Consider the following 24,116-nt stretch of genomic DNA (forward strand, 5'->3'; position numbering starts at 1 on the left):
CATTAACTGAGCTCTCAGCTGTCAGTCCTGTCTCCAAAAAGCAATTTCAACCCACCTGCAACTAGGACTTAGAGTGTCAGGCAGATGGAATATTTTCATCTCTTTGTAGAGAGAAACATTTGCGATTGCTCCAAAGAAAAATGGCTAACGGAAGAACGAGTGACAGTCTCTAAAACTCCAAACTCCCCAGGGGGAAAACGCCTCAACTTAAGAAGGAGCAGTGCTTGACACTAAAACTTGAAAGAGCTTGTTAAATTTTCTATTGCAAACGGTCTCAGGGAGACGCAGAGTTGAGATAAAAGCGATAAAAGAGGTGGGAAATACCAATGTGAGAAGGTGTGCTCAGCTATAATTTACACAGTGTGAGATCATGAATTCCATAAGATGAACGCCTGAGAGACAGTATAAAGGGAAGGAGCTTCCGTGAGTCACTGGGACTTTGGACATGAAAGAGGCCAGTGTAAGTGGTCAAGAACGTGTGACGGCAAGTGAAGTTAGATTGTAGTCTTGGCCTTTAGAAGCAGTAAGTCTCTGGAAGCCTTTGACATGACCAAATTGGTGTGTAAAGGAAAACAATACAAAGTTTAGTAGGTTGAACTGAAGAGATTTGAACAGAGAAGCCAGCTAAGAGGCTCTTCATTAGTCCATTCAACAAACAAGTGTTTAATTTAGTTGAGTTGATGTTAAGTGATACAAAGGGAAAATAAAATGGAATAGAGGGATGGAAAGGAATGATGTTTTCTTCATGGGAGTCAGAGAAGTTCTCTCTGATGAAGCGATACTAAAGCAAAGACCTAAATGAAATAAGAGACCTAACATGTCTAACCTAACATGAGAGTGTGCAAAGGGCCTGAGGCAGGGAGTTTCCTTGGCACATTCACTTGATAGTGAGGTTGTGGTTGCAGGAGAGTGAGTGCAAGAAAGAGTGGGAGGGCTGAAGCCATTGGGGTAGGGAGCCAAGGCCAGTCTTGTTAGGGCTTAGGGTAAGGATCCAGGGTTTACTCACTGGGGACTTTGAGCCAAGGAGTAACATGACCTGAGGCTACAGCAGTAATCTAGACGTGTGGAGAGAAGGGACTGGACCAGGAGGATGGCATTGACAAGAAAAGGCAGGACAGAATATGAGAGGCATTTGACAGGAAGTATCAAAAACCCCTGATAGTGGTTAAGGAATGAGGGAGTTGGAAATCAAACATAAATGAGGATTAAAACCTGGATTTGTGTTTTGTGCAGCATATTGTACCTTTAGCAATTTATCTTAAGGAAATATTCACAAAAGATATATGTACAAGAATGTTTATTTTGGCATTGTTTGCAAGGAGCACAAAGGTGGGAACAGACTGAATATCCATCAAGAGATGAACTATATTACGGTACTCCCACACAACTGAATGCTAAGCAGCCATTGCACAGTAGCTCCAAATGCACTGTCATAGAAAGGAGTCCATGATGTAGTGTTTAACGCAAAAGCAATTTAAAGAAAGGTTTGTGTAATATTTATGTAATATTACTCCATTTTTATTTTTAAAAGTGTACATACACCCAACATTATATTTCTTTGCACTTAGAAATATCTTGAAAAGAAAATATAATGTGATACATGGGTGGAGAGAACACTGAAAGGGAATTTATATATATATATACACACACACACATATATATATGTATAAAAGAAGGGAAGTCATATGGGGTAGAGGTAAAGAAAGGAAGATAAAAGGATAGAAAATCATTTTCTGACATTTTGAGTTTAAAGTGGTTATAGGAGAGGAACCCAAATAGAAGTATCTAATAAGCTGAAGGAATGGAACTCAAGAGCTGATTAAAAAGAAACAAAAAAGAATACTCCACATTTGGGAGTGTTCTCCGAGAAAGCAGGTGCAGTTATAGTTGTGACATAGTTGAAGTTTCTGAAATGGAGAAAAAAAAAAGGAAGCAAAAGGTCAGTCCTGTGGGGAATTCTCCTTTGGAGAATGCTCAGGGAATTCGAAATGAGTGACACAGTGATGAGCAGGGGGAGAAACCCTGCAGTAGGATCAGAACGAGGACAGAGAAGTGTACTGCACCATCAGGCAGGAGCGACCGACTGGAAGGAGAAAGTGGTCAAGAGTGTAAAATGAGGTGGAGAAAGGAAGGAGGGGAGAGATGGGAAGGAAGGGGGAGGAGAGGAAGGAAGGAAGGAAGGGTAGCCGAGGGAAGGAGGGGAGGCGGGCAGGAGAGGAGGAGAGGGAGAGGTGGAAGAGAGGGAGAGTTAGTTAGTGAGGACCTTGCTGATGGCGTTGAAGGCAGCAATTCTAGCCGTCCACAATGGGGACAGCCTGGAAGAAGGCCTGAAGGAGGGACGGGCTGAGGAGGAGGAGGCGGCCATAGGTACAGACGTGGTTCTCACCCTCGCCTTACATTTTTACCACTTGGAGAACTTTCACCAAGCACTGCCACCCAGGCCTCCCTCAGTCTGACTAAGTCACAAGATTTGGGGCGGGGGCCTGGGCTTCAGGCTTTTTGAAACTCCCTAGGTGCTTCTGTGTGCAACTGGGGTTGAGAATTAATGTAGAGACCAAGGAAACGGCTGCGAAAAGAAAGGAAGCAATGGGATGAAGTCAAAAGAGAGTTAATACGTTATTAAAATGTGGAGAGGCAGTTTGAAGACAAAACAGAGGAACCAGTGGACAGGAGGCACTGAAGGGGACGGGGCTGAGAGAAAGCTGACCACGTGACTTTCTGTCAGTGGATCTACAGGTTGCAGATGCCTTACGTTAGAAAAATCTATTTCCGTAAATGCCTGGATCTGTAAAATTATTTAAAATGAAAAAATCCATAATTATTAGGATTGAGTATTATTACTATAGTAATTACAGGGATAATGTGAATGTTGGTATTTTTAAAAATTAGGTGCTTTACAAATCTTAAATATTTTAGCTTTCTCAAGCATTTAAGTGGTTATAATACTATATTTAACTAACATAGGTGGTAAGGTTAAAACCCAGAATAAGAATATTATTTATGATTATAGTTTATTTGGATGAAAAAAAAATTCCTTTGTTAACATTTTTCCTGTTATTTTTTTAAATTTTGGTTTTGTTTTTAATAAACATTAAATATTGTTACCTTCATCTGTGAATGTGCTAATCCCGTGAGGGTTAAATGAAGACAAATCAAATTTACTTCCAATGATCCTCAATTCCAATACTGTTGGATCTTCTTCATTCAGGTCCATCAGAAGTATCTTTCCAGGCTTATCAGGTTCAAAGTTCTTTAGTCCAGGATATTTTAATCCCTTATAAATAACAGAGGAGAAGAAGCCGGCACACTACAGATACTTCAAATGCTGATGGAGGTGGTGGATGGCACAGAGGCTCACACTGCCTGCTTCAGGCCACGGGAAGCCTCTTAGCTGGCTTGTGTAATAGGCCCATGGAGGGGTCTGGAAGCCACAGGCTCCACCAGCTGACCCCACACAATGCACAAGCACAGTCTCTTCCATCCCCAGTAGCAAAGCCACATGTGTTTCTTACCACAGCTACCAATGCACGAGAAAGATCGAAAACGGAAGAGCAGACCAAAGGGGCATTGACCAATGGGCGTTAATAATACAAGCAAGGAATATGGAGAGAACATTGCTTATAGTTTTCAAACTGTCCCCTGGCGGGTTCCTTGGAAGCATCTCAGGGACAGAGGTCAAGGGGAAGTCTAGTGAGCCCAGGGAGCAACTCCTTTCTCAGCCTTCAATGAGAAGAACACAGCTGTTATTTATTTTAGATATTGGGTCCCAGATAAGATTTTGCTTGAAATATGTATAATGTTGCTTTAAAAAAAGGTTTGCAAGATGTCGCTGTAGAGGATGACTAGTCCCCCATCCTCGTAAGAGAAGACAGGACTAGGGCCGGCCCCGTGGCTTATTGGTTAAGTGCTCACACTCTGATGCTGGCGGCCCGGGTTCGGATCCCGGGCATGTACCGACGCACCGCTTCTCCGGCCATGCTGAGGCCATTGTCCCACATACAGCAGCTAGAAGGATGTACAACTATGACATACAACTATCTACTGGGGCTTTGGGGGAAAAATAAATAAATAAATAAAATTAAAAAAGAAAAAGAGAAGACAGGACTGAATAAATTACAATAGGCAGCTAAGAGTTTTCAGTGGCTGGATGACTTCTATACTGTATCCTATCAACTCTGTTATCCTAGACTGGATGGTTGACCTCTTTTGTTTTGACCTATGTCACCACCACAGTGATTTGTATGCAGGAGAGGTTCAACAAACATAGTGGCATCTCTCTTCAAAGATTGGAAATTGTGGAATGACTTATCAACAATGTTAAATTAAAGGGCTTATTCTGAAAAGTGTAAAAAAAACGTAAAAATTGAAATGACGTGTGAGGGAATATATATAAATACAAACTCAATTCAGCAAATATTTGAGTACATCACTTAAGTGCTTCAAGGGATAGACAGTTGAAAGGAAAGCCATTCTTGAACTCATTGGGCTCACAAATTGCTACAATGGAAGATAAGTAATGTAAGAGTTCAGTGTACCCACAGGAATACAAATACACATGAAACACACTGGATGGTAATTAGATCACCAGTGAAAAGGCACACACAGTTTGTTTTTTAAACTATATGACTGCTCATTTTATTTGAAGGTGGGCATCAGTATACAGAAGGCTTAAACAAAAGACTTAAGCAGCCAGTCCTAGAAAATGGTCTCAAGCACAGTAAGTAAAAGAAAACACTTACGGAGCTAATGAAAGCCAGTCCGTTAGGAAGGATCTCCAAGTCTTCAGAGCCAGCCTCTGCCGGAAAAGAGGATACACAGCACAGATTGTTTCAGGCTCTCCTGGAAGCTAGTGATTCACTTCTTTATCACTCCTAACTTGAAAATGCGGCTGCATATTTAGCTCTTTTTTGATAGGTTCAGAATAATTCATTCTTTCATTTATTTACGACTAATGTGATTAGACATAAATTAAAAGACATTAATATAAGTAAGTGTAATAAAATTTACACTTAATATATTTGTTTTAAATTGGTGGATGAGAACATTTTCCTCAGAGGCTGAAATCTCTCACATCAAGTTCATGGAAATTCACAAAATGTACTAAAGGTATGACAATTTGAAAAAATCTGGCTGTTTTTTTTAAAGACAGAGTAAACTACCAACATATATTGATACTTAATCATTGCAAATCAAATAAATTCTTTGAAAACCCAATTGGAAATATAAGCACATTCCAAATGCTTCAGTTAAAATAGGGATACATTTCATATGCAGAATATGCATTTACTATGGATTATAAACATTAGTTAAAATATCACCAAGTTAGTTATACTTTAATCACATGTAAATTTTAAAAATTTCAACCAATCTGGAGACAAATGAGATTTTTGATTTTGTATTGCTACTCTTCGCAGAGATATTTGTTTTTCAAATATCCAGTGATATTTAAAATCTATATCATATTTGTTTTCTAGAAAAAAATTGCACTATTAAGCTATCTGGCCAAGCTTATTGATGCTAACTGAATAAGTCATCAAGTCTAGACTTTCCAACCTTAGCCAATTGAGATAAATAATTCTTAAAAAAAACCCACCAAAACACAACAAAGCATGGATCTGAAACAAGTTGTCCTCAAATAACAAAGCTGGTTGGTTGAAACCAGATGGGGCCTGGTGTCTCCCTGTTGGTTGCCTACCAGGGCTATTCCCCCTCCCCCTTTTATCTTTGCTGACAGAGCCTGCCTCCCACTATGGAGGATCAAGAATTACTTTCCCAGCTTCCTTTGCAGCTAGGTCTCCAGCCTGCTGTCTGGTTCTGACTAATGAGATCTAAGGAGAAATCTGCTGAGAGCGTCTGGGAAAATTTTCCTCCCCGATATTAAAAGAGAGATGCATGAGGAGAAGCCTTGTGGTAATTGCAAAGGTGTGTGAGGGCTGTTAAAAAATTTACCCTCTTCTCACTGCTTTTTCTCCCTCTTCTGTCCCTCCTCTGCCAACTCCTTGGGTCACATGACTGTAAAATCAAACATTGTTCTGACTATTGTTATTGCTAAACTGACCAAATGAAAACAAATAAACAAAAATTGTCAATGCCTTGGCAATAACTTGGTGAAGTCAAAAGTCAAGTAACTTGGTATTTATAATTAACCACTGACTTAATACTCTCCTGGTTCACAGTTTTATTTTTGAACAAAATTAAACAGGTGTAGTAATCAAACAAACAGCAAGACAATACTGCAAGTTCAAGTGAGATACTTCCTCCTCTCTCGTACTCACCTATTCCTTTAACTAAATTACAGTTAGGAAGTTCTACTGGGTCTACTTCCCGGAAAGCGTTAAGTCGTGTTCTGGGGGAGAAAAAAAGAATAAAACTACTCAGAAATTATAATTAAGTTGCAAAGGGAAGCAGCCAATAACGTTCTCCTTAACCGTACTTTGCCTGGGTTTCAACCCCAGGGTTGATGGTGCCTGGAACCTGGCAGCTCTACCAGGCAAGGCCAGAGCAAGACACCCGGGCCTCTGGGCACAACAGTTACTATTTATTCAGCAGAGATGGAGAGATACACAAATAGGATATGCAGTGTCCTCTCCAGAGCTCTGTGCACTTTGGTAGGAACAGGAACTGTTTCATCAGCCGGGTAAGGGTCCTGTGTGGAAATTGGGGTTAAAGAGCAACAAGGTTCCAATGTATTCCATTGATGTTTTAGGCCTGCCAACAGATGGGCCTCCTGCCCATCTGCCCAGTCTGGCTCCAAAGCCTGGACTGGGCATCTGCTTTCTGGTATGTGACTTGAAAAATGCAGGTGTGCTCACAGGATTTATAACTTCAGAAAATCATACCCAAGGCCAGCGTATAAAAGGCATTTCACACACACAAAAGCAACTTATTAAATCTGAGTGCATAAACATTGTGGGGACATTTGAGTGAAGGACAAAGGAAAAAAGCACAGATGTGAGAGGGAAGTAACAGCAGGATGCCTGAGCAGAGAAAACCTATTGATGAGGCATTTGAAAGAAATGGACCACAACGTTAGCACAGCCAAGAGATTTAAACAATAAACATTTTCTGGAGAACTAGTGATACAATATACTCATAGCGAGTAGTGACAATTATCCAAGAATCCTTAGAAAACATATTTAATGGCTAAAGATAGAAAGGCTGAGAAATGCTTAACTTGCCTCACTGATAATTTAGTCTCACAGAAGGAGGAGGATGGGCTAGAGGAGAATGGGCAATCTGGATAAAATTCTTACTAACATGCTACTAAATGATAGGAATTTGGGGGTGATTGATCTTTCATCCATTCATTCAGAAGAAAAATGTAGCATGTTCCTCCTCCCATGCCATTGGCCATCAATTCCAACTTCTAAGAGGGTCTGACCTATAAGGCTGGGAGTGGAGTCCAGTGATGGGCTGTGTTAAAGCTCCACAGTTCATCCCGATGCACAACCAGAGCAGACAACCTCCGGACTGGCTGCTAGACACCCAGAGATGAGGAAGGCCTGGCCTGCAAGGAGGTGGTGGTTCCCAGAATCATGCACATGAACTTAGAAAGCAGACTTCAAAGGAAAGTTGAGATCTGCCCCACGACCTGAGAAACTAAAAGGTATTTCAATAATGGAAATCTGACGTTATAATCACAATAGTTCACAATAAAGAAATAAAGGTAAAGTGATGCAGCAGTGGCTTGCGAACGTTTCAGACTGAAACCCACATTAGGAAACGCATTTTACATAGTAGAAACACACACCACACACCCACACCACACACATCTGAAACAAGGTTCACAAAAGAATTGTCACCCTGGTACGTGTGACACATTCTTAACTTTTTTATTCAATTCGACCTCATTTATTGGAAAATGCTGGTCACGATCTACTACATGGGTTTTGTGACCCGCCATTTTGGATAACTCTGGTCTAGAGAAAGCTCAGTGAATGTTCGCTGAGCCCCCCAGGGAACTCAAAGGACCGTACAAGATGTTAAATTCCACAGAGTGAAGATATACCCAGGGACAGCACAAAGAGTGGCATGGAAGAAGAGACTCAAGGATGTGAAATCGCTGAATGGGCCAAGACTTGAGGAAAAGGCCAAGGATAGCCAAGTTAGCCTTTCTTAGAGCCAAAACCACATGGAAAGAACAATGCTGCCTGGCTTGAAAGGTTCCTTAAACGTGATGGGTTCACAGACGGCAGAGAAAAGCAGAACTCATCAGCCCCTATTCTAATTCAGGCTTCTCTCTCATGGATGATGATCTCTAACCTGGAAAAGGTAGAATAACTACAGGTAAAAGGAGGCCAGGGTAGGGAAGGAGGCATTAAGTCAGCACTCAGTTGCTTTGAGTTCAAATTAGTGGCCAAAGCAAGACATATCTCAAGAGGATAGTCATTGCCCCTACAGTTCTGGTCCCCTGTATACCCTTGTTTACTCCTCAAACACCTCCCTGAGGTATTCTTTTTCCTGTTTTACAGATGACTAGCATTAAACTGCTTCCCAGGGCCACGAAGTTATGAAGAGGCTGAGCTGGGATTGGAACTCAGGAATGAATGCAAAGCTCCCACTCAGTCCTCTACCCCAGCAAAATTGACAGACAGCACAGCTTAAAAGCTGGAGGGAGCACCAAAAGACAATTCGACCTGTGTCACTCTAATCCAGCTCATATGTTGTTATCTTATTCTCAATTATCTGGAAATATCTTGTCAAGGGCTTGATTAAGTCCAAATGTTCCAGGCCTAAGGATAAGGATCACATGTCTGAGATGTGGCCTTGATTCATAAGCCTCTACCCTCTGGCCAGAAATCACATTCTCCGTGCTGTGAATTATTCTTTGCAAATATATGCTGGCTCCTTACAAAAGAAAGCGAGCTCTTTAGCTGTGCATTAAGAAATCCATCTGGAACTTTCCATGGGGCCATACTCACTCTCATCAGTCTACTTTCTGCCATTGCACACTCCTCACTCATTCGCTAATCCTTATTGGGCCTACTATGTGCCACGTCCTGTGCTGAGGGCTCTCACACATACCTTCTCATTTAATCTCCTTAGTCACCTTTGAGGCAAGGATAAATACTTTACCTGTTTTATAGGTAAGAAAACTGAGGCATGGAGATGCTAAGTAGTTTGGCTGTGGTCGCTTACTTAAAAGGGTATAGCTGGGATTTGAAATTAGGTGTCTTGATACCAAGGACCCTTTTCTCTATATCCCTTTCCCACCTCTTTTCATTTTCTCATGCTTTTCCCTCTGCCTAGAACGCCCTTTACCTCCTAACCCATCGGGAAGACTCCTACTCTTGACGTGCTGCAGCTCCTCCTGATCTTCTGTGACAGGATTAATAACTCCTTCCTTTACCCTCATGAACTTTCACATGTTCATTTACCAAGTCTCTTACCATGTTGTTTTACGGTTACCAGTTTTCGATTTGGTGCTCACGGTCAACCCTGAAATCGGTGAGTGAATATTGTGTGCTATTCATCCCTGTGACTTCCAGCATGAACACAGCGCTTGCAGAGAGAAGGTGTTTGGTAGACGTCGGCTGAATTGTTTCATGAAATTACTAGGCTGGTGCATCAAATCTAGAAGATGGTATCGGTTGCATTGATAGGGGAGACGAGAGCTCTGCGCCCATCCTCCATCTCCATAACCACCATCCTTTCAGCCCTGCATTGCTCCTATTCATCCTGCGGCTCTTCTAGCGCTCTTCTGCATTCTAAGACCAGAGGTCCATCCCACTCCCACTTTCCTTTTCCCTTCTCAGTCATCCGGTTACAGCCGGAAGCTTGAGGACTGAGGCTCCCTCTCCACTCGCTGGATTCAGGTGTTGAAAGTAAAACAGTAAATTCTTACTCACAAACCAGAATCCAAGGTCTTCCCACTGCAGCAGCCCCATGGCAAAGTGTCTCCTGCAGACGCCCTGTCTACACAGGGAAACCACAGGCAGTGCCAACAAAGGGACTCACAGAGACTGACAGCGTGTTCAGCTATGATCATAGTGCGCTTGCCTTCTCAGGAAAATCAGAATCAGGCTTGGGGCCCAGAAACCATTTGCCCTTGACAACTTTGTTTCTGTATATGAGCTTCCCCTGCAGCCCAAGGCCAGGACCTAACATTTTCAGGTTGAAATCTAAGTTTTGGTAGAAGTCAGTGGTATAGAATACCCAGTCTCAAACTGTATCCCAGAGAGTTATACAGGATGTTCATAGATGGTATCAAAAATGGAGTGGAGGCTATGGGCAAATAAGTCTGTGAAATGATGACTAAATAAAGCAAAATGCTTTCTTTTACTGAAGGACTTCTCAAAGTTTTCAGTATGCCAGAGAGCACTATCAACCTCTAGAAGGTTATAACAGACGTTTCCCAAATTTATTTGTCCAAGGAACCCATTTTTTTTGTGGAGCAAGTCTTGAGACTCATGTTCCAAGGAACTTGGGGAAATATTAATGTTTAATGAAATAAGCTAAGACCTTGCGATAAAAGAGAAACTTTGTAGGGTGGGGGTGGTGAGGCGATACTTTTACATGTAAACATATACAAGATGCCCCCAGTCTCCATTCTTAGGTAAATTAAGGAAGGTAAATTGGAAAGATAGACTCTCACTCCTTCCTGGCAGATGTTACCCTTTGGAAGACATCTCATGTGGGGCAACTGGGAGAGTGTGGGCAGAACAAACCCAGGTGTGGATGGAAATGGAGAATTGAAAGGACAGAGCCTAGAGGGGCTTGTTAGATGATCATGTCATCTCTTTTCTTTTCATCCCAGGGTAGTATCACAATGCACACATATGCTGTGGCAAAATTATGTGCACTCCTTTGGCAGCGAATAATACCATGATTAATGAAAACTCACAAATTGTAATTTTTACATTATTTAAAACCCCAAATTGTAACAACATTTTAAAAAAAGCTTATAAAAAACCTATTGTTAACATAAGCTTCTAATCAGTTCACAGGGTCACATAATTTTTTTTAAAAATCCAAAATGTTCAATTTGATTTTTAGTAATGTTTTACTTCAAAGTAAATAATAAGATGCTATTGACTAAAACTTAGGAATTATAATGATCTCTAGACTTTGAACCCCTGTAAAAGTTACCACGAAACTACTGATGCATTCTTTAAAACTGTTTCCCCCTTGTATAGTATCTAACGGGGTTTATCAAATACTTTAAGGGAAGCAGGGCGCTAACATTTATCAAACAGTTCCTATGTCCCAGGCAAGGTGTTAGTTGCTGCGTATATGAGTGTATTTTACCGTCTCAGGTTTACTGAAGCAGCGAACGTTAGAGATTAAAGGGATTTGCCCAAGACCGGGCAACGGAAGAGGCAGAGCCAGAACCCAGGACACCAAATGCCAGCACCTGGGTTCTCTCCCCATCCTCTCTGCCCGGCCCCCAGTGCAGCGCGCATTCGCTCCCACCTGCTCCGCTCCACACGCCAGTTTTCTGTCTCTCTCCGTGTGGCCTCAAATTGAGAATCTCCAAGCCAAGAAGTTTTGTGCCATGGTTAGGCAGCCAGGTGGAGTGGGGGGGAGGGACGCGGGGGAGAGGGAGGCTCCTTTCCCTAATTCACACAACATCAGGGGAACCCCCAGTCTGGATACCTGTTCTGAAGCGAGGTTGAGAAGTGAATCTGTAGTCAAGGCATACGGCTCGTCATGAAAAATTAATTTGTGTCTGCAACAACTTGGCCACTCACTGGTCAGTGGTATGCAACCACTGACAATTGTCTCCTTGTCCCATCTCTCAGACCGTGAGCAAGGATATGCTTTCAAGTGGCACACGCAAGTTGGACAAACATTTACGAACCCCCTGCAAGATGTGCTTCCAGCACTTGCCTGTGGACTTGCTAAGAGCCTGGACCTCACTGTCGGGGGGGCCCCCGGGCCTGGCGGAGGGGAGGACGACAGGGCTGCAGCCCTCACCACAATCCGACTTACTGGTAAGAAGACCTGTGGTCCCTGAAGAGCGCCAATCCCAGTCCCAAGAGCGTGAGCACTAACAGCTTCGCCATGGCCTGGGACAGACGGAAGAGTGGATGGACGGACGCACCGACGGCCCGGAGACCCTGCCTGCCTGCCGCCGGAGCCGCGTTCCTGCGCCCGGGGTTGGCCCGCCCCGCCCCGCCCCGCCCCCCGGGGCCGCCGCTCACCCCCGGCCCGGCGCCAGGACAGCGCGGGCTCCCGGGCAGCGCCGAAGGCTGGGGCTGCGTGCTCCCCGAGGCCTTAACGATAGGAGGCCGAGCACAGCTGCCTAGACCGGGCAAGAAGGAGCAAGCAAGCAAGTTGGAGGAAGTGGAGAGCCGTGTGAATGGAGAGCCCAGCTTTGATGAGCGCTCGCTTTGTGCCAACAGAGTCCTAAACCTTGTGGCTCAGAGAGGGTCAGTAACTTGATCACCGTGACTCAGCCAGAAGAGGCACGGAGGGAAGGGAGGGCTGTGCTTGGAACTCCTAAAGTCAAACTTCATTCTCACCAAGCTCCACTGTGTGTCACCTTCAAGAGTCTGGATTTCAAGCATCTCCTTCTTTGAGCGCCACTCCTGACCTCACAGCTCATCAGTGCAGTACATCACTCAAGGGTTCACTCAATTCAGGCACTCGCTGACGTGTTTTCAGTACCTGCTATGGGCCAGAAATCAGTAAAATGTATCACTACTGCATACATCCTGCTGTGGATAATGCACATATGCATTATGGGGACACACATTTTCTTTGGAGAAGCAGCAGCAGGGAAGGGAGATAGGCAGTACTGAGGTGCCACTAAAGGAAAGGGAGTCAGGGAAGGCCTCACTGATAAGGGGACTTCTGAGCAAAACTGAAACCAGATGCCTCTGTACACCCACCTCTCGCTTCTCTCCTGATACCGTGGATGAAGTATTTCCTGCTTCACTAAAGACCAGCCCCTCCCTTTGCTCTGGGTCCCTTTCCTTTTCACGGATTTTGGTCCCAGTTACACCTTGTTTCTCCTACAAACATGCATCATTCTCTCTTTTCTGAAATATTGCCATCGGATACCAACATGCTTTAGGGTCTCTTATAGTTTTCTTGGGAAAATGCTCTTTAATCCCATATTCTAACAACTGCCTTGTTTCTCTGCTCCTCCTATACAACAAATAAAATTTCTTCAAAAGACTTGTCAACAGTTGCTGCTTCCATTTTATCACCTCTTGTAACGGATTAGTAATGGCCACAAATTCTTTGACACTCCTCCCATTGAGCAGTGGGGCACAAGACCCCTACCTTCAAGTTGGCACTGACTCTGTGAATGCCTTAATTCGTAAAATACAGTCATGCTATTCAAAGTTGCAGGCACAGACTTAGAGACCAGCAACTTCCACCTCCTATCACTTGGAACACTTGCTCTTAAACCTTGAGCTTCCGCATAATAAATCTGACCACCCCACTGGAGCGTCCATGAGAAAGTCCCTGACAACAAGAAGAAGGGAAGTGGCCAGCTAAGGCCAGCCTTCTAGCCACCTCCACCCAGGCAGCAGACATATGAGAGCAGCCCTCTTGGATACTCCAGACTAGTCCAGCCACCAAGTGAATACTGCTGAGGCACTCCAGTTGGACACAATGTGGAGCAGAAGAATCCACCTGCTGAGCCTTTCCCAAATTTCTTACTCCCTGTTTATGAGCATAAGAAAATGATTGTTTGGCTCAGCACCTCACTTTAGGGAATATCTCCAATCTCCCATTCTCTACTTAACCCATTCTAATACAGCTTGTGTTCCTTTTACTCAACTGTGGCATTTGCTCTTATTAAACCACCCATAACATCCATGTTATCAGATCCAGCTATTATTTCTCCGTCGTAAACGTACCTAACTTGTAACCACATTGGGCTTAGATCACCACTCCCTTCTTTTCAAATACTTTCTTCTCTTGGGATCTGTGATCCCATCCTCCCCCGGTTTTTCTCCTACCTTCTTGGACTTCTTTGCAGGGTCCTCCTGTCACTGACCTCTAAATGACGAAGCCCTGGGACTAGTTCTGGGGTATCTCCTCTTTCTACATTCTCCCTCAAGGAGATCCCCTCAATTCCAGTGGATTTAAATACTACCAGTATGGTGGTGTTTCCAATGTACACACATAGCTCAAGCATCTTACTGTGTCTCTGAAAAATCATCCTTGATCTCTCTAGCTAAAGTAGCATACCCACCTCCAGTAACCTTTTGACCTTATCCCATTTTTTTCATTACTCATTGTTTCTGAAATCATCTCATTAATTATTTATACGTTTGTGGTCTGTTGCTGCCTAATGAAATGGAAGCTCCTTGAGGTCAAGGGTTTTGTCTTTTTCCCCACTATGATGCCAGGGCATAGAAAACAGACTGGCAAAGAGTGGTCCCTTATTAGACATTTAAAGGACTGGTTAGCTGGTGAGCACTCACTTTGTGCTCACTGACTGGTGGCCTAGTTGACACTCCCTTTGGGATGTCTATTAGTCTCTTCAACATGTGTCCAAAAGATTTCCCCACCCTAACATGTTATGTCCTCCAGCTCTCCATGCTTCAGTAAATGGCACCACTACCATTCAGTTGCTTGAACTCCAAACTTGGACATCTTCGTTCATCAACACCTTTCCCTCAAGCTTCCTTGCACCAAATATATCAGTCTGTCCCATAGGCTCTACTTCAGTATTAATTGTCTATTGCTGTACAAAAAATTACATCAAAACCTAGCAGTTAAAAACAGCATGCGTTTATTATCTCATAATTTCTGTGTGTCAGCAATCTAGATGTGACATACCTGGATACCTTTGGCTCAAGGTTTCTGATGAGCTGGCAGCTGAGCCATCAGCCAGAGTTGTTGCGATGGTTAATTTTATACGTCAACTTGACTGGGCCAAGGGATGCTCACATAGCTGGGAAAACATAATTTCTGGGTGTGTCTGTGAAAGTGTTTCTGGAAGAGATTAGCATTTGAATCTGTGGGCTCAACCTTCATCAGTGTAGGCAGGCATCACCCAATTCCTTGAGGGCATAGAACAAATGGTGGAGGGAGGATGAATTCTCGCTCTCTTTACTGGGGTGGGACATCCATCTTCTCCTGCCCTTGGATATCAAAGCTTCTGGTTCTCGGACCTTCCAACTCTGAGATTTATGCCAGTGGCCCCCTCATTTCTCAGGTCTTCAGACTGGACTGAATTATACCACCAGCTTTCCTGGGTCTCCAGCTTGCAGACAGCATATTATGGCATATCTCAGCCTCCATAATCATGTGACTCAATTCCCATAATAAGTCTTATATATCTATATCTCTATATCTATGTCTATCTATCTATCTATCTATTTATCTATCTATCTATCTATCTATCTATCTATCTATCTATCTATCTAGTCTATCTATCTATCTATCTATCCATATATACTATTGTTTCGGTTTGTCTGGAGAACCCTGACTAATACTGTTGTAGTCTCATCTGAAGACTCAACTGGGGTGACAGGGTGGTTAGAGGAGGTGAGATCAACTTCCAAGATCGCTCACAAGGTTCTTGGCAGGTTTCAATCCCTTGTCACATGTGCCTCTACACAGAGCTGCAGCATAACAAGGTAGCTGGCTTCCCCCAGGGTGAGGAATCTAACAGAGCAAGACAGCATGCCCCCAAAACAGAAGACACCATCTCTTAATAATGTAACTTCAGAAGTGACATCCCCTAACCTCTGCCATGTTCTCCTTGCTAGAAGCAAGTGACTAACTCCAGCCCACATTCAAGGGGAATGAGTTTAAGCTGCACCTCTTGAGGGGAGGCATATCAAAGAATACGTGGACATATCCTTAAAATCATCACAACGTCCAAATAAACTTGAATCAGCCCACTTCTCTCCATTTCTGCTGCATCACTCTGATCCAGGCGACCATTTTCTCTAGGTTCAAACAACCTCTTCACGACTCTCTCCTTAACCCCCCAATTCATTCTCCTCATTTCAGTCAGGGGAATCTTTTAAAAATTGTAAATCAGATCATATCATTTCTCCACTTAAAGTCCTCCTTCTCATGGCTTCTCATTTTACTTTCTTATCTTGGCCTAAAAGGCCCCACAACATCTGGCCTGTGCCTATCATCTGACCTAATTTCTTATCATTCACTCAGCATAATGTTCCAGCAACATCAGCCTTCTTATCACTCTGAAAACATGTCAAGTTTATTGCATCTCACCATTTTTGCTTTTGCTGTTCTTTGGCTAGAATGTTCTTCCCATCCTCTCACCTGCTCCCTGACTGCTCCTTGAGGTTCTCTTTCTTGTCATTCAGGTCTTAGCCAAAATGTCACTTCTCCTGAGAGGCCTTTTCCAATGTTACCATCTATAGTAGCCTCCCCTTGTATCCTCTGCCCGCTGCCAGTCACCACGGCCCCAGAGCTGATATGAAATTGTTAGCACCAGTGCAGAGTTACTGGTTGTTAGAATAATGACGTATTTCTGTACTGGTTTGTAAATAGCCACGTCCTCAAAGCCCCCAAGAGGCCGACCATTCCCTTTCCCCTGGAAACCACACCCCCACAAACACACTTCACCATGATCCAGCAACTAAGGGATTATTGCCAGGCACGGCAGAGTCTCCAGGACTCTTCTCCTGCATTGTGACCCGCTCACTTGTGACTGATTGAGGATGTGTGATAAGGGTTGTTAAGGACTCTGACTATCACACCTGCCTCTCAGCACTCTTCACCATATGAAACTATCCTGTTTGTCTCTTTGTTTACTTGTATGCAGGCTGCCTTCCCTCATTAGCATGTAAACTTAAGGAAGGCACAGACTTTGACTAATTTGTCATCTCCCTTCTCTTCAACTCCTAGAACAGTTTCTGACACACAGCAGTTACTCAAAAAATTGGAGAAGGAATGAAAGAATGGATGAATGGTGAGGAAGATAAAGGAGCCAGGAAGAGTAGGGACAAAAGGGTGGGTAGGAGTAGACAAGAGATGCCGCTCTCTTTTCCTCTGACTCAGCTAATTTATTAACTTACTAATTTATTGATTATATAAATTATACAATATATGAATATCCTTTCCAACTTGTTTGTTCTACTCTGTGAGACCTTAGAGCAGTGATATTTAACTTTTCTTGAAGGGACCCAACAAACTTTGAGACTCTGATGCATGCGGTAAACCTTCCTCTTGCAGTCATATATTCACAAAGCACCCATATTCGATTCAGTGGTTTCATATACCCACTCCTGAAGCCCATGAAGACCAGGGCCAGACATTAAGAATCCTTGTCTAAAAGAAAAGTGGAAACTCTTGAATAATTAATGATATCCAATGGGCTCTCAATTCCTTTGAAATGGTCCACTCTCTGTGGAACTCTTGTCCTGGGTCTTTGCACCTCCTCTTTTGTCTGAAACACTTGTTTCCATAACCATATTCCCCATTTTTGATATGACCAAATCCTACTTGCTCCTTCAAGCATCAGTTTGGAATTTACTTCAGCTAGTCTTTCTTGACCCCTAATTCTTAAATACCCTTCTCACATGTCTGCTGTACCATGCTTCTTCTTTATTATTCTTATCACTCTGTATTATTAATACCTTATTACTTTTCTGTTTTTCTCACTAGATTATAAACCTCTAATGGTTGTTTATTGTTATAGCCTTGATGCCTTGTACAGCACCTAACCCAGACTAGGTGCTCAATATATATTATTGAACAAATGAATGAATGAATGTTTGATAATCATTACAGGAGCCTCTGGAGCCTATGGGAGCCTTTAATATATTGACTTAAAATGCCATCAATATTAAATACATAAATATTTTATTTTTATTATTTTATTACTTTAATTATTTTATTACTTTATTTACCACTAGGAAAGAAAAAAAACTATCAATTAATCCACAACACAATCTCAGAAACTATCAATTATACAATAACTTCCTATCTCAGAGTTATTAAATTGTGTGTAAAAAAGAGTATATATGAGCCTATGAAATATGAAAATTTAAAAATATGGAAAGTTATAGAAGTTTTTTAAACTCAGAATTTCATTTTATTGCCAGCAATTTATAACCTAACATTAAAAAAACACCCTCCTGAAATGCAAATGAAAACAACACTAAGATATCACCTCACGCCCATTAGAATGGCGATAATCACCAAGACAAAATCAACAAATGTTGGAGAGGATGTGGAGAAACAGGAACCCTCATACACAGCTGGTGGGAATGCAAACTGGTGCAGTCTGTATGGAAAACGGTATGGAGATTCCTCAAAAAATTAAAAACAGAAATACCCTATGATCCAGCTATCCCACTACTGGGAATCTATCCAACGAACCTGAAATCAACAATCCAAAGAGGCTTATGCACCCCTATGTTCACTGTAGCATTATTCACTGTAGCCAAGAAGTGGAAGCAACCCAAGTGTCCGTCAACTGATGATTTGATCAAGAAGATGTGGTATATATATATATATATATATATATATATATATATATATACAATGGAATACTACTCAGCCATAAAAAAAGACAAATTGTCCCATTTGCAACAACACGGATGGACCTGGACGGTATTAAGTTAAGTGAAACAAGCCAGAAAGAGAAAGACAAACACTATGATCTCACTCATATGTGGAATATAAACCAACATATGGACAGAGAAAACTGTATTGTGGTTACCATGGGCACTGGGGGTGGGGGGTGGGCACAAGGGGTGAAGGGAGACATGTATATGGTGATGGACAAACAAAAATGTACAACCAAAAATTTCACAATGTTATAAACTATTAAAACATCAATTAAAAAAACAAAGAAAACCACCCTCTTATGAAAAACTCAGATATTGCCTTGACTTTTATAATTCTTTTCTTTCCTCTCTCAGTCCTCAAGTGCTAAATATTTATTTGCACACGTTAAAATGTTACTTCCTAAATATATTTGGGAAAAAGCATCACCTACTGATTCTTTTATTTTTCCACAAAAACTCAAATTCACTGAGTATTCAGTAAAAGCTCACAATGCATTGGCAGAGAGCCAGAGCCAAATTTGCAAAGTTGAGTTCTGTGCAGGCAGAGGAGGGCTGGTGTGGTGGCTGCACTTGGTCTTCTGCCCCTAGAAGATGCTACACCTTGTTGGTAGTAACTACAATGTTCTCACGTGTGTGCAAGTGTGAAATTCCAGTGTCCTAAAGACTCCACTAACACCATTCTGCATGAGGCAGCTCTAGTAAAGACAGAAAGAAAAACCAAAAAACCACTGGACTTTGAATACTGGATTCATGGTCACTTTCTGAAGCTCTATAGTAGCAGAAATAAAATAACATCTATAATTCTCGTGGGTCTGCTGTATGAAATAAATGAGAAAATATCTGTGAAATTGCAACGAAGATCAACAGTAACTGCAGTGCAAACAACAAAGTCCTATCCAAGTGTAGAAATGAGTTTAAACAGTGCTTTCACCGACATAACCTCACAACATCCTGGTAAATGGGATAAGACCAATGTTGTTATCCCCGTATTATACAGAGTCATCTAGGTAGGGAGCGTAGGAGCCCAAGATGTGTGTCTAGCTTTGGCAATTCTAAATTCAGGTGCACCTAAAAACAGAAGCTCAAAGTAGATACAACAAAAACTAACAGACCTGTACCACTTCACTTTGGTTATTTAGGCATGCGTCTCAGAAACTGAAAAACCTGAAGAAAGTAGAAGGATGGAAATAACAAAGATAAGACCAGCAACCAATGAAATAGAAAACAAATTTAAAGAGAGAATATCCATTGTATGGAATGTTAGTCATTAAAAAAAAAAGTAAATGAATTCCTGATGAATGCTACAATACGGATGCACCTTGAAAATATGCTAAGTGAAAGAAGCTCAACACGAAAGGCCACATATTGTGTGATTCCATTGATATGAAATAGCCAGAATAGGCACATGCACAGAGATAGAAAGCAGATTAGTAGTTACCAGGGGCTGGAAGATGAGGGTAATGGGGAGTAATGGCTTAATGGATATGGGTTTCCTTTCAGGGTGGAGAAAATATTCTGGCACTAGATAGTGGTAATGGTTGGACAATATTGTGAACGTACTCAACGCCACCAAACTGTATACTTTTAAAACTGTTAAAATGGTGAATTTTATGTCATGTGAATTTTACCACAATAAAAAAACTTAGAGAAGATGAAACATTCAAAAGTTGATTATTGAAAATACTAATAAAATTTATAAACCCCTGGTAAGACTGATACTGAGAGAGAGATGAGAAATTCTAATATTGAGAAATGAAGAAGAGAATATTACCACAGATCCTAAAGATAGTAAAAATTAATAAAAGCATATTTTAATTACTTTATTCCACTAAATTTACAAATTTAGATGAAAAGTCTGAATTCTTAAACTTACCAAAATATACACAAGAAGAAACAGAAAATCTCGAAGTTTTCATATTTATTAAAGAAATTGAATCTGTAATTTAAAACCTTCAGTCCCAGAGAGCTTCACGAGCGAATTCTCCCAAACATTTAAGTAAGAAAAAATACTGAATTTGACACAAACTCTTCCCGAGAATAGAAAAACTCTTTCTCAACTCTTTTCCAAGCCAATATAACCTTGATATCAAAACCTGACAAGTTAATTACAAGAAAGGAAAATTAAGATTACAAAGCAATATTTACCATGAGCATGGACATTAATATCTTAAACAAAGTATTAGCCAATTGAATCTACAATATATATAAACAGATAATTTATTGTGACCAATGGGGTATATACCCAGCATACAAGTTTGGCTTAAAGCTTTACGTCAATCATATAATTAATAGAGTAAAGGAAAAAAATAATGGCCATCTCAATAGATGCAGAAATAATATTTTTAAAAATTCAATACTTATTTATGATTTAAAAAAACTCCTACTAAGTTAGAAATAGAATGAAAATTTCTTAATCAGATAAAGAATAGCTACCAAAGGGGAAAACTACAGCAAACATCATACTTGATGAGAAATTGGAAGCTTTTCCTGGTGACTGAGGAAGATATATTACACATACTCAATACTAAACCAGAGGTAAAAAGAAAAGAAATAAAAGATACCAAGAAGGAGAAGAAAATCTGGAACACATTATTCACAGATAACATGATTGGCATGTAGATAATCTAAAAGACTTTACAGATAAACTATTAAAATTAAAATGTGAATTTACCAAGGTAGCTAGCTACGGGGTCAGTTTATAAAATCACTTCTTTTTGTATAGTATCAAATAATTAGAAAAAGGAATTTTTAAAAGATACTACCTATAATCGTATCAAAACTGCTAAATTCTTAGGATCTAACAAAATGTCTACACAGAAAACTACAAAAGTTTACTGACAGAAACTAAAGATCTAAATGAATACAGATACCAACTTCAGTTAACGGAAGACTCAAAATTGAATGATGTCCATTATCCTGAAGTGATCTATACATTCAACGCAATCCCAATCAAAATCTTAGCAAAGTTTTGTAGTGATTGACAATCTGATTTTAAATTTAAATGGAAGTGCAAAGAGTAAAGAATAGCCATAAAAATTTTGAGGAAGAACAAATTTGGAGGATGTTACTACCTAAAATCAGGATTTAGTATAAATCTATTATAATTAAAACAATGTGATGTTGGTGCAGTGATTGACAAAAAATCTAGTGGAACAGAATAAAGAGTCCAGATATAAACTCACAGATGTATGGTCACCTTATTTATGACAAAGTGTCACTGTAATGCTGTGGGTAAAGGATTTTCTTTTCAATAAATAATGTTGTATCATTTGGACATACATATGGCCACAAATGAATCTTGATTCCTACTCACAGGATACCCTCAAATATGTTCCAGATAGATGATAAATCTAGATGTGGAAAATAAAACAATAAGTCTTTTATAAGATAACAAAGAGGCATATTTCATAACCTACTCAAAGATTTCTTAAACAGGATACACAAAGCCACGTCTATAAAGAAAAATATTGATAAATTGGATTTCATTAAAGTTGCAAATTTTCTGCTCATCAAAAGACATGATTGAGAAAGTGAAAAGATTCACCAAAAAGTAGAAGAATATATTTTCAATAAAGGTATCCACAGAGGACTCATACCTACAAATCAATAAGAAAAATAATTTCAATCCAATTTTTAAATGGCCAAAACGTTGAACATTCTTTGCACAGAAGAAGACTCCAAATGGCCAATAAGCATAGGGAAAAGGTGTTCAATTCCATTAGTCATCTGAGAATTACAAATAAAAATCACAGAGAGATATTCCTACACACTCATCAGAATTGTTAAAGTTAAAAAAAAAGCACAAAAACTGACACTATTAACTGTTGACTAGTAAGTAGAATGACTAGAACTCTCCAGCATTATTAGTGGGAGAGTATGTCGGTACAGCCACTTTGGAAAACTGCTTGTCAGTATCTACTAAAGCTGCACATATGTGCACTCCATTACCCAGTAATTCCAATTCTGCATATATACCCAACAGAAATGTTTACATTGTGCATAAAAATACATTCTACAAGAAAGTTCATTGCAGCTTGTTCATAATATTTAAAAAACCCAAATATAACTAAATGTCCATCAATAGTAGAATGGATAGATAAATTGTGGTTTATTCATGCAGTGAAACACTATACACAACAAATAAAAGAAAATGAACTAATACAGCATGATACAACAGAGGCTTACAACAACAGTGGTTCATTTTTATCACTCATACTACATGTCCATTGTAGGCTGGCTGCAGCTCTGCCTCCTATCATCACCAATCCAGGATCCAGCCTGGCAGAGCAGATTGTATCTAGAACAGTACCAGTTTTGGAGCAAAGAGAAAAGAGACGCAGTGAAATACATACCGGCTCTTAAAATTTCTACCTCAAAGTGACATATGCTACTTCTACCAATGTTTCATTGGCCAAACTAAGTCATATGGCCACCCTTGAGTTCAACAACACAGAGATATTGAGAGTAGCCCACTGAGAGTAGCATGCCACGAAGAGAACAAGGTGATTTGGGCACTAGTTATCCAACCTACCATAGAGGTTATGAAAGTGAGTATCTGGCTTCTCTCTTGGACAGATGGGAATCATGCTGAATGTCTGTGTCTGATTCCTTAGAAGCAGAGACTGCGAGAAGATTTCAGAAGCACATGATTTAATGAGGGAGTGCTGATCAGGAAAAATCCTGGCAAGGCGTGACGGTGGCAAGACAAAGATAGGAAAAGGACCAAAACAATTAAACCTATTAATTATAGGGCATACCTGGCTTTTTTATTTCCATTAATTGTGTACGTATTGTGTGTGTGTATGTGTGTGACTTTTTAGCAAAAGATGTGATTGTTTTGAATGCTAGTGGGCTTCTCTAGAATCCATTCATAAGCAATGTATTTTCCAAAGATCTTGGGTTTATATTCTATCCACAATCTTCAGATTTACTACAGAAGCCACTATTTTTTCTGTAGTGGAAATTGCTAGCAGTCCACAGAATGCTCCATCTGTATTTCATTTAGATTTTACTTCTTAATGGAATCAATGACATTCTACAGGTTTCTGTGATTCACCAGTTACATGTTAGAAACCACAGGGGTCCCCTGGTGGGCAAAGCCCAGAGCTTGATGAATACCATTTTACAGAAAGTATTCATTTCACCATTTCCCAAAGTCATCCCTGATAGGCTGAGCTTTTTCTGCTATGCCTGTTCTAGAGAGTATCAAATTGAGTGTATGAAAAATTTCTGTTACATTCTCTGCTTCTACCTAAGCACATTCGTCTTGGTTTTCCTCAACTGGATGACTTGTGCTTGGCTGTGCTAATTATGGTCTTTTACGTCTCCAGTAAATTGCTTTTCTAAACAACTTCATTACATGGGGAAAATGAGTTTTGGCAAAAGGTAAGCGATTTTTTTTTCTTGCTATAGACAAATTCCTGCAGTATTGTGACAAAAGATGTGAACACAAGTACATCAATAGTACTGAGTGTGCACCCAGGTCTTACTTCTCTGATGGTGTGGTGGAGACACTAAATCAGCATCTTCCACCTCTTTTCCAACATCCTTTAGCTGCAGTGTTTTAAAACCCTGGCTACATATTAAAATCCTGAAGGGAAAATAGTGGTGCATGAAACCAAACTAAGGGGGAGGGGTCAGGCTCCACTCTTCTACTGT

At 40.8% G+C, this 24,116-nt stretch overlaps 1 protein-coding gene across 1 annotated transcript in view; it reads right to left on the minus strand.

Annotated features, from left to right (window-relative positions):
- Positions 1 to 12,054, minus strand: part of LOC131394489 (serum paraoxonase/arylesterase 1) — a 30,669-nt gene extending 18,615 nt beyond the window's left edge. Inside the window, exons 1-4 of the mRNA XM_058525871.1 lie at positions 11,932 to 12,054; positions 6,276 to 6,346; positions 4,740 to 4,795; positions 3,106 to 3,274 (exon numbers count right to left, since the gene is read on the minus strand). Coding sequence (XP_058381854.1) covers positions 3,106 to 3,274; positions 4,740 to 4,795; positions 6,276 to 6,346; positions 11,932 to 12,005 — 370 coding nt within the window. The 5' untranslated portion in view covers positions 12,006 to 12,054. The remainder of the gene's footprint in view (positions 1 to 3,105; positions 3,275 to 4,739; positions 4,796 to 6,275; positions 6,347 to 11,931) is intronic.
- Between the last annotated feature and the right edge of the window lie 12,062 nt (positions 12,055 to 24,116).

Source organism: Diceros bicornis, chromosome 3 (assembly GCF_020826845.1).
Source record: "Diceros bicornis minor isolate mBicDic1 chromosome 3, mDicBic1.mat.cur, whole genome shotgun sequence".
NCBI classification, from domain to species: Eukaryota; Metazoa; Chordata; class Mammalia; order Perissodactyla; family Rhinocerotidae; genus Diceros; species Diceros bicornis.